General features: G+C 51.7%; 1 protein-coding gene across 1 annotated transcript; it reads left to right on the plus strand.

The window, feature by feature from the left end:
- Nucleotides 1-3,989: 3,989 nt before the first annotated feature.
- Nucleotides 3,990-8,123, plus strand: SIX1 (SIX homeobox 1). The gene is made up of 2 exons (XM_006096042.3): nt 3,990-4,862; nt 6,822-8,123. The coding sequence occupies exons 1-2, from the start codon at nt 4,303-4,305 to the stop codon at nt 7,114-7,116; spliced, it is 855 nt and encodes a 284-aa protein (XP_006096104.1). The 5' UTR covers nt 3,990-4,302; the 3' UTR covers nt 7,117-8,123.
- The last annotated feature ends 2,612 nt before the right edge of the window (nt 8,124-10,735 follow it).

Consider the following 10,735-nt stretch of genomic DNA (forward strand, 5'->3'; position numbering starts at 1 on the left):
TTCCTTTCCCTGACCCCCGGTTACAATGTGGGAGGACTATTTTTCACGGGCTGCACTGGACCCGCAGGGTTTTTTAGCCAGCTAGCGGGGCCTCGCAGCTTCTGTTTTGTCCAGGTGGTGGGGCGGGGAGCCAGCGGTCCCGCGTCTGGGGGCTGGCGCTGAGTTTTCGCACCACGGAAGCTGGAGGCTCTGCTCCCGCGCTTCCCGCTTCCAGGAGAAAACTCCCTTCCTCCCTCCATACATACATAAATATATTAGGGAACAGACAAATCTTCATTGTTCGGAAATAAGCCGAGGAGGCCGGCCGGCTCCCCTCGGCCCGGCCTAGCGCGGCTGGAAGACAGGGAGGGAGGCGGGGACCGTGCGGATCCGGTGTCACGTTGCAGATTCCCACTAGAGATAAGGAAACGTGATCTATTTTTCAGAACAGCAAGTGGATGGGAAAGAACCTTGACAACACAAAACTCATTTACTAATGGACTGGTTTTGGGTTTCTCCTCTCCGCGTGCGCAAATCGCCCTGCCCGAGCTCTCGGCCTATTCAGACCTCGCCGGGAGCAGCGCGCCCCAGGAGGCAGGTGGGCGGCTGCGCCGGCGCCGGGCCCGTCGTCGGAGCCCGAAGTCCCAAGGGTAGACGGTACCCGGAGTTTCCGAACAAGCAGAGGAAAAAGATGAATGTTGTCACTTCAACCAGGATTTGATGAGTCTTCTTCGACGACGCTAATTTGTTCAAGAAAACACCTCCCCACGTCCTTCCCTTCCAAATGTCTGTAGTTAGAGTAGAATCCCCGCTGTTCTCGATGGCGAAGGAATTCCAAGAAAGCGTCTCTCTCCAAGCCAGAGGGGAAACAAGTGTGTCCCAGCCAGAGGTTTCTGAACCAAGGCCTCGTGTCACCACAGCCAGAAACTCCAGCAGCAAATAGTGCCTCCGCTTTGGCCTTTCCCTAGAGCAGTTGTGCGCACCGACCGACGGTTCCTGCAGCGTGAAGGCATATAAGAGCTGAAACCTGGAGTCAGGCACCCCTCTCCAGCGCCTTCCCCTTGGGAGCCACGATGCGACTAGGGCAGCAGCTAGAATTGCTCGTTCCCTTTAAATCTCCGAGGCATCTCTGTTTTTCCTGTGATTTGCATTGACAGCAACGGTTTTAAGTTACTAGAACAACTCAAACCTTTCTGTGTGCGATTTAAAATGGATCATTTGGTTTATGTGGTTTGTAAATTCATGTCATTTTACCTCTTTTAGTGGTTTTCAGTGAAAGGTTCCATTTTGGGAAACCTTATATATCCGAGCCAATAATTAACATTTATAACAATTGGTTCCCCTAACCAAGGGATCGAAATAGCAGGTAGGTTCCTTAGTACAAAGGGAATAGCACTTTTCCTTTCTTTCTAGTTATGCGATCTATTGGATTAAACGCAAGGAGAAAGGCTGGCCCGCCGGCCGGCCTCTGAGATTGAGCACCACTTCTCATCAAGCCTGGTGCCCGCTGCAATCTGGGCATCCACACTGTCATCCTCCCGGTTGTCGCCAAAGTCTAGTGCGCCCTGACGCCTTTTGAAGAGAGATGAAAAGAAGTGGGCAGGGAGGTCTGGAGGAAGCTGGGGAGGGAGGGGAGTGGTCATATTGATGTCTAATTGCCATCTCTCTGCCCCCTGTCATCCCCTGTAAATTTATACCTGCCCTTATTTGTCCAAGCTATGCCTCATTTCCTTATACAAAATTGTTAATTATAAAGTACACCCCATACTCACCCTTTGTCTTTTAAGAGACCCCCGCACTCCTTCCCTCCCTGCCCGCCCCACACACATTGTAATTCTGCACACTTGCTTCAGACTTTGGGGTATTTAACTGAGTTTTAGAGCCGAGTTTAAACCTCCGTTCCGGTCCTCTCACAGCTGCCATGTCAATAAGAACTGTTCCAAGCAGAGACATTCCTTCTGGCAGGACACTGCAGCTTCTTACGACTTCATCTGAAACATCAGGAGTACTAAAATAAGACTGTGAGGGAAAATTACCAGACACATGGGCTTGGGTTAGCCATGCCAGGCTTCCAGTTTAGAAAGTAAGTCATTGGGTACACCATACGGTAGGGGCTCTTTTGAAATAATATGCACCCATTAAATGCACTTAAAAATAATTCTAAAGGTAACGAAATATCAGCATCTGTTTCCAAGGTCTAATTGCATGGGATACTGCAGAGTTTCAAGGATGCAAAAAGCATTGTGTGGGGAGTTCAGCGGAGAAGTAGCTTCTCTCTTTTTGGAATCTCTGGAGAGGCAGCCAAGGAGGTGGAAACCCTTCATGAGTTTAAAATGTACATTACAGGGTACCCTGGACTGGGTGCATTATTTTATAATCATAAATAATACAAGGAAAAAACCCACACAAAGCTTCTTGCTTCTCCGTCTCCCACTTATGTGTCAATATGCAAAGGGTTCTGTAGAGCAGGGCTTTGCCTGGTAGAATCAAAACATTTAAAGAAGGCTAGCAAGTTTAAAGAGCCTCGAGCCAGTTCTTTGCATTCACTAAGAGGGTGCATTTAAATCAAAAGCATTTTTGAAGTGTACTTACAATTCTGTTTTGAACTTATCTAATCAGAGATAAGTATAGTCATAAAGTCACTCTCTTTCCACTATTTGGCTCCCCTTATCTCCGAAGCATTGTTCTTATCTTCTGCCAGTCTCAGCTACTGACAATAGATTATCTTTGTTTAGAGACGCTAATTGTTTTCAAAATCTTTTTTAGTAATTGCTTTGGAACAAGGTGTGCAAATGAGGCTTAAGATAATTACAGCTTCATCTGTTTGTGCAGTTTTACTAAGCATTCTCCACACATACACAAAATAACAGATGATGGGACTGAAATTGCAGGACATCTCTCATTCCCTGGCAGTAAAATGGGCCAGCATTGCAATCTATACACACACACACACACACACACACACACACACACACACCTCTTTATTCAATCTTCTAGGAGCTGCTATCCTCCTTGCTTTGAGGGAAGTGTCTCTCAATGCAGGGCAAGGATTATGTTACAATCGGACAGCTATTGGAGCCCGACCAGTTTTATTTAATTTACACCCCATCCAGCGGCTTTCATAAGAGGTTCTCCAAGCATTTTTGCTAACAGCAAGTAAAGCTTCTGGGCATTCCGCAGTAGCAGAGGTGGCCTTGGGAAACGCAGCCGCGCGGATGGGGAAACGGAGTCCAGAAGCTTGAAGGCTTAAACCATAGAACATTAATCAAATCACAAATGAACCCTCTGAATCTTTCTCTGCTCTGCAACTATGCCCTGAACAGCTCTTCGCGTAGCCCCAAATAGTCTCGGGCTTCTGACGACGAGGGAAGCGCTATCCTGCAGGGAGTACACTTGCGCTTTGGAGGTGGTGGGGGCGAGGGGCGGAGAAGGGAGGAGGAAATTAGGTTTGGCTTCTGGAGCTGAAGCCAGCCCGGAGAGAAGCCACTCTTCAGCGGCTGCAGCCCAGAGCTCTAGGCTGCTCTTGTATTATTTACCTCGTTCCATAAGCTATTCATCAATCCATTATTTATTCATTCCAACATTAAGGTAATTAAATATGAGCTCACCGGGAAAGGGCACGTCTGCAAGGGACAGGGGTATGGAGGGAGAGGAGGAGAATTAGAAGGTCTGGAGTCATTGATTTGCGCAGAGATGTGCGCGGCTGCCCTTAGGTGACACTGCAGAGGGGGCTCACATTGCAGGGTCCTGACGCGATCACCCACCCCACCTCCCTCCCACTCCCCGGCAGCACGGCTCCCTCCTCCCCCCCGCCCTCCACCTCGCTTCCCACCTCTCCGGGTCCTTCTGCTCTCACCACTCCCAATCCCCCACTCCACAGCCTCGCCCTCCCTGCACAGGGTGGCGCGGCCTCCCGGCCTGGCCCGGCGGCGCGCGGGCTGGCCAGACGCGGATAGGCGCCTCCCGCAGCCAATCAGCGCGCTGGGGACGCTGCGCGCTTTAAGGCAGCTGCCGGGGAGAACAGAAACCAAGTTCCCCGGCAACGAGCAGCATCCACCCCGGCGGAAAGGCTGGAGCCAGCTGGGCCCGAAAGCTGCGGAGCGAGCCGGCCACTCGGTGTCCTGCGCGCGCTCCACTCCTCGTTCTGCTCTTTCTCTTGTTCGCCCATCCCCAAATCTCGACTTATTTTTTCGGCTAGGGAAAGCCTAGGAGGGGGGTTAGGAGCAGCCGCGCCCCCCCTCCCTGCGGCCGCCGCCCCCTGCATTTTCCGGCTCGGTTCCTTGCCGCGTGCGCCCGGGCAGTGCGCCCCGGCAGGCCCCAACCATGTCGATGCTGCCGTCGTTCGGCTTTACGCAGGAGCAAGTGGCGTGCGTGTGCGAGGTTCTGCAGCAAGGTGAGAACCTGGAGCGCCTGGGCAGGTTCCTGTGGTCGCTGCCCGCCTGCGACCACCTGCACAAGAACGAGAGTGTGCTCAAGGCCAAGGCCGTGGTCGCCTTCCACCGCGGGAACTTCCGCGAGCTCTACAAGATCTTGGAGAGTCACCAGTTCTCGCCTCACAACCACCCCAAGCTGCAGCAACTGTGGTTGAAGGCGCACTACGTGGAGGCCGAGAAGCTGCGCGGCCGGCCCCTCGGTGCCGTGGGCAAATATCGGGTGCGCCGAAAATTTCCGCTGCCGCGCACCATCTGGGACGGCGAGGAGACCAGCTACTGCTTCAAGGAGAAGTCGCGGGGTGTGCTGCGGGAGTGGTATGCGCACAACCCCTACCCCTCGCCGCGTGAGAAGCGGGAGCTGGCCGAGGCCACCGGCCTCACCACCACCCAGGTCAGCAATTGGTTTAAGAACCGGAGGCAAAGAGACCGGGCCGCCGAGGCCAAGGAAAGGTACGCGATGTGCTTCCCGCTGCCCGGGCGACCCCGGGATGCCTTCCATTCCCCTCCTCCCCTTCCCACCCCCGCAGGCACTCGCCACCGCGTCCTCCCCGCCTGCTGGAACCCGTCCGCCGGGCGGCGCCCGGGCCGCCTCAGCGCGGCAGCGAAAGTTCATGAACTCTGAGAGCGCTGGCTCGGGATGGGGACTGGTTTGATTTGAGCGCCCGCGCGTGGGCTTCTTGGGGTGTGAGTGTCGAGAAATATTGGCGCTAAGTTTCTCATGCCTCCCTGACTGGTGGGGGCGAGGTGTGGGGGGTGGAGAGTGAGTTTCTAGATCAACTAGAAGGGAAGTGTGGATTGCTAACGCCAGGGAAGGGTTTCGGTCGGGGCTGAGGGTGGCGAACCTCTCTCCTCCTCCTCCCCGGAGGGATGGAGCTGGCCTGCGACTTCTGCTCTGCCCCCACCGCCGCCCGGCGCTTGCCTGGAGCTCTCCTGCTAGCCTTTTGGGCGAGAGGTCGCCGTTTCCTTCGCACTAGCCTTGCTAAGGGAGGAGTCTTCCAAAAAGCCGTGAAAAGCGAGCTTTGGGAGAGGTGGCGCTGCGTTTACTCCCCGGCGCCCGGAGCCCAGAAGGGATTGCTCCTCTCGGGGCTCCCCGCGCGCGCGCCCCGCGCCCCGGCCCGTCCGCCCGGCAGTCCGCGCCGCCGCCCCGGACGAGGAGGGGTCTCCAGTCGCAGGCTTCTCTCGCCTCGGAGCTCAGAAGACAGTATTTAAAAAACCTGTCTCTGCCTCCCCGCTCCTCGCGCCAGCACCCCCAGCCACCTGGCCCCGTCCCTCCGCTCGCAGTCGTTTCCGACCGAGATTCGGAAGAGCGTGCGGGTGGCGACGACCGCAGGGAGAGCGCTCCGGGAATCCGACGCGTTTGGGGGAAACCTGAGAGCAGGGCCAGCTGGATTTCCTTTGTTTGCTTATGAGTCTTGGGGCGGGGGGGGGGGCGAAGGTGTCGCCCCCGCTTCCCACTCTGGATACATTCAGCTGAAATGGGCTTTCTGGAGAGAGACTGTAGGAGAAGGGGAGAGAGGGGGGAGACGGGTTGGCTCTGGGGTGGGCAGGACGAGCGAGCACTCAGAAGGCGGAAGCGCCGAGGGCTTCCAAGTCTTGAAGTTGACCGGCACCCATCGCCCCGACGGACGCCCCGGCACCCCGCACCCGCTCGCCGGCTGTTGCAGGGACAAGAAGTTTCCCCAGTGGGGACGGGTGCGCCGGTGTGGGTGTCCGTGGGGAGTTTGAGAGGGCGGCGAGAAGAACTAAGGACTGAGTGACAAGGGGACAGGGACAGGATGGTTCCAGTTAGCCTTCAGTTACCAAACGGCGGCCCTGCAAGCCAGGCCCGAGGGCCCACTACCTGGTGAAACTGGAGACTGGTTGCGCTCCCTGTGTTTGCTCGGGTCACTGGGCCGCTCTGGACACCACTTCGCGTGACCTGTCCCGTGTCTCCGGCAGCAGGGGCAGGGAAACTCGGCGGCCTTTAATTGTTTCCTCGGATGGGAACAGGACAATTGACCTGATTCGCCCCAAACATGTGTGCATTGGGCACTGTTTATCCCTTGATAGTTTTCTTCATCACCAACAACCATTTGTTGGAAGATGATCAAACTTCTAAACGGGCTGCTTGTTGATAGGTATTTAAAAGTAGTTGTTTGAACAAACATTTTAAAATAATGTGTGTTTCAAATAAGCCCTGCTGCTCTGGCTTTTCTGAAATCTGGAAGAGGAAGGGACTGGCTCCCCATTTCTCCAGTCTCCTCAGTCTCTTAACTTTCCCCAGGACCCGTGGGGATGGGTGGGAGAGCAGGGCTCCTCCATTTGGGTCTATGACTGATGGCACAATGGCCCTTTCCTCCTTCCAGCTCCCCTCCCTCCATCTCACACTTTTTTTTTTTTAACCATATGGTGTTGTCCTCTATTTCTTAGGGAGAACACCGAAAACAATAACTCCTCCTCCAACAAGCAGAATCAACTCTCTCCTCTGGAAGGGGGCAAGCCGCTCATGTCCAGCTCAGAAGAAGAATTCTCACCTCCCCAAAGTCCAGACCAGAACTCGGTCCTTCTGCTGCAGGGCAATATGGGCCACGCCAGGAGCTCAAACTATTCTCTCCCGGGCTTAACGGCCTCACAGCCCAGCCACGGCCTGCAAGCCCACCAGCATCAGCTCCAGGACTCCTTGCTGGGCCCTCTCACCTCCAGTCTGGTGGACTTGGGGTCCTAAGTGGGGAGGGACTGGGGCCTCGAAGCAGCGACTAGGGACACTTGTAAATAGAATTCAGGAACATTTTTGCAGCTTGTTTCTGGGGTTCTTTGTGCATAAAGGAACGGTGGACTTTCACAAATATCTTTTTAAAACTCAAAACCAACAGCCATCTCAAACTTAATCACCTCCTTCTCTCCAGCTCTTTCCACTTTTGCATTTCCCCTCTCAGTGCAGAAATCAGGAAGAAAAAAAACACAAAAAAAACCCAAACAAACAAAAGCACCCAGTCACCCAGTCTTAGTTCTGGGCAACCCATCTGCCTGCTTCAGTAGTCTTTTTTTTTTTTCTTTCCAATGAATGGGAATTACAAATCAACTAGATTTTAATTATTTCCCTTTAATTTATTTATGGAAAAATCTTTTGGGAAGAAGAAAAGGAAATGAAAAAGAGAGAGAGAAATAAGTCAAAATAGTGAAAACAAGAGCCTCTAGCCCAGGAGGAAATGGTTGCATTCTTAAGGTGAAAAGGACAAATAGGATCTTATAACTGTTTTTGATGGGGAAAATTAAGTTTACATTTTTCATATTTAGTGTTAAACAAGTTTATGTAGCTTAAAATGAAATGACAGTATTAGGGGGAAAAACAAGTGCCTAAATGTCTTAATGCTCTCTGCGCGTGGCAGTTAGAGATAGAAGTGACCATTAGTAGTAATACAACTATTTTTGTCAAATTTAGTGGGGTTTTTTTGGTTGTTCTTTGTTTTCTTGGGTTTTTTTTTTATGGCCAGCTTTAAAAATGTAACAATGTGAGAAACAAAACAAAACACTCCTGAATGCCATTTCTTCTCATGCGTTCATATCTGTATCCTTCTCCTGTTAAGGGTTGCCCCTGTTCCTAGTTTCTAGCTTGCAACAAATATGGGACAAATCTGGCAATCTGGTATTTGTTACTAAAACAGCATGTGTTTTCAGGTTTCTTTTCTATTGTACCTAAACCTGTCTAAATTAAAACTCAGTAGAACACCAGGAGTACGATTCCGTTTCTCAAAGGTGAGTTGTGTATTGCTGTCATTGCTGCCCCCCCTTCCCCCTGTTTCAACATAGTTTTGTTGCTCTTCTACGGTGGTTATGGATTGCAGGGTACCTGAACCAAGAGTGGTGACTGAGTTAATTACATGACAGAAAAAGAGTGAATTTGGCTTTGAGCTATTAATTTATTTTTATTATTTACATATGCAATTTTGTTTACCACTAGCTCTACTCCACAGCATTCATTTGTTAACTCAGCTCTTTTGTATTAACAAGTTTATGACCAGACTGTGAAAGTAAAATAATTTATCTGCTTGGAAAAAAAAAGAAAGAAAAGGAGGGGGACTCGAACAAGGAGAGAAACTTTGTGAATTAACCTGTACAAATAGAAAGCAGACCAGCAGCAGGACAGGAGCTCTTTGCAGTGCTGCCAGAGAGCATGCAGAAAAACCGCAGTCATCAGGTAGGCTCCATATTATTTTTGCCTGGGGCAAAAATGATGTATCTTTGTATTTAGCTTTTAAAATTAGTGAAACAAATGGCATTATTTATTAAAATTCGACTCAGGATAACAGGATTGGCTTGCTTGTGCTTTGTAAAATATTGTTCCCCAGAGAGAGTCTATTTATTTTCTGACATGACAGTTTCATAATTTTGATGTTTCCCCATCCGTGTCGCCATTAATATAATCATTTCTTCTTTTTTTTTTTTCTTACTCTTTCCTATCTTTCCTGTGCTGATCTAGGAAACTGAGGTGGGGTGGGGATTAAGGCCTTTAGTAGTATCAGGGTATTTTTAAAATGTCAAATGGATTTGACGGAGTTCAAGGGAGAAAGGGTCACTGTACTTAACTGTAGTCACTTTTACTTATAAAGTCATTTTTCTCCTCAGTGACGGACAGATGTGCACACAGCCGCTCAGAGACAGTCATTCGGATTGGGAGCTCAGGGTCCCCACCGCCCTTGTTAGTGTTTTGGATCATTAAGTTGGTGTTTATTTAAGTCACTAGGGTGTTTATTCTCCAGGTCTTGGGCCGTGGAGAAATGCCACCCTCTGCAGGAGGGGGCTCTCACAGGGGATCTCCGCACATTCTTCACATTCACTCCCCAAAACAAACACCCTGCACAAAGATAGCTTTCAATGACCCTGACAGGCTTCAAAGGACGCCGCGGAAATCTCCCTGGAAAATAAGGAAGGGCCAATTACTTTAATTTCTTACATGCCCTCTCTTCCTACTCCGATGACTACCCCCCACCCTTCTAGCTCTGCTTAGTATAATTTTGGGCTCCTGAAAGTTGTCTCCCTGGGCACGGGAGCCCACTTCCTGCTCCCTTGGTCGGTGAATCTCGGACATGTCAGCAGATCTGGCGAGGAGCAGAGCGGGCGGATCCTGTAAAAGCCCCTGTGATTACTGCTTGTAAACTCGTTAAAAGGACAATTTTCTGTCACAGTCATAAACTCTTTGTAAAATCCCTGGCACTCGATCCAGAGTGCATATTCCAGATGTGTTTAATAAGAGATTGCACAAGACACCCCTCTGCCACCCTGGCCTCAGTCTGGCTAGACGAGGGAGAAGCAGGAGGAGGTGAGAAAGCTGGTTGCTTCGAGTTTTCTTGGCAATCATTTTAGAGCGATCATTAGGGGGGAACTAACCATATATATTTTTTTTTTCCTGGAGGAACTCTTCGAGGACCAGCTGTTAAAGGACTTCCAATTCACCTCCTTGGCGTCGCAGTTTAGCTGAATCAAAGCCACTTTTCCTTTCCCCTCACAGATTTCATAACCATAGCCAAAAGTAATGGACAACGGCTTATGAGTAAAGTGTTTTTAGGACGAAACCTTAGAACGTTTTGCCAAGTAAAATGACAAAAATAACAAAACAAAACAAATAGTAGGTCGGTTTATTTTTTGATGTTTTAAATCTGAACACAGGATTGTTCAGGTCCGGCTGCCTCCTCTTCTTGACCTCTTGGCTGAGAGCGAAGTTTCCTAAATACTCAGAGGTCAGGGGGCTTGGCCGGCGGTTTCCGTTTTGGGCTGAGCAGGTAGGGACTCCAGAGCCCTAAAGGCCCCCGGAGGTGCAGGCAGGGCGATAGGCGCCGCTGGGGCCGGGCATCGCCGGGTTGGAACCTATTCTCCAGGCAAGGACAGCTCGGTTCTACCCGGAGCGGAAGTGGAAGCTTCAGGAAGAGGCCGTGGCTTTGGCACTTATGGGTGAACTCTTCACGCCAATCTCCCCCGGACACCGAGGGCCTTCGGGCACCTGGCACTGAACGCGCGCGGAGCGGCCCTTCCTCTGCTCCGGCGCCTGTGGCTGCAGGGCTTTACTCGCCGCGCCTCCCGGCCTCCCCGCCTGCAAGACTTTGGTAAAGTGCAGGCAGAACTCCATGTGGGGGATCCGGAGGCTTCCCTCCTTTCCGTGGGTCCACGGCTGCAGAAAACTGGGGAGCTTCTGCTACCCGCACACCCCGGAGGGCGTCATTGCCACCCTGCCCTCTCGGGGCGCCGAGATTGAGATGCCGCCGCTCCCCGCATCACAGCAGCCCCACCGCGGGGTCTGGTGGCCCGATCCGCGGAGCCCTTGAGCGCAGAGGCTGCAAGGCTGGCCT

Source organism: Myotis lucifugus, unplaced genomic scaffold (genome assembly GCF_000147115.1).
Source record: "Myotis lucifugus unplaced genomic scaffold, Myoluc2.0 scaffold_166, whole genome shotgun sequence".
NCBI classification, from domain to species: domain Eukaryota; kingdom Metazoa; phylum Chordata; class Mammalia; order Chiroptera; family Vespertilionidae; genus Myotis; species Myotis lucifugus.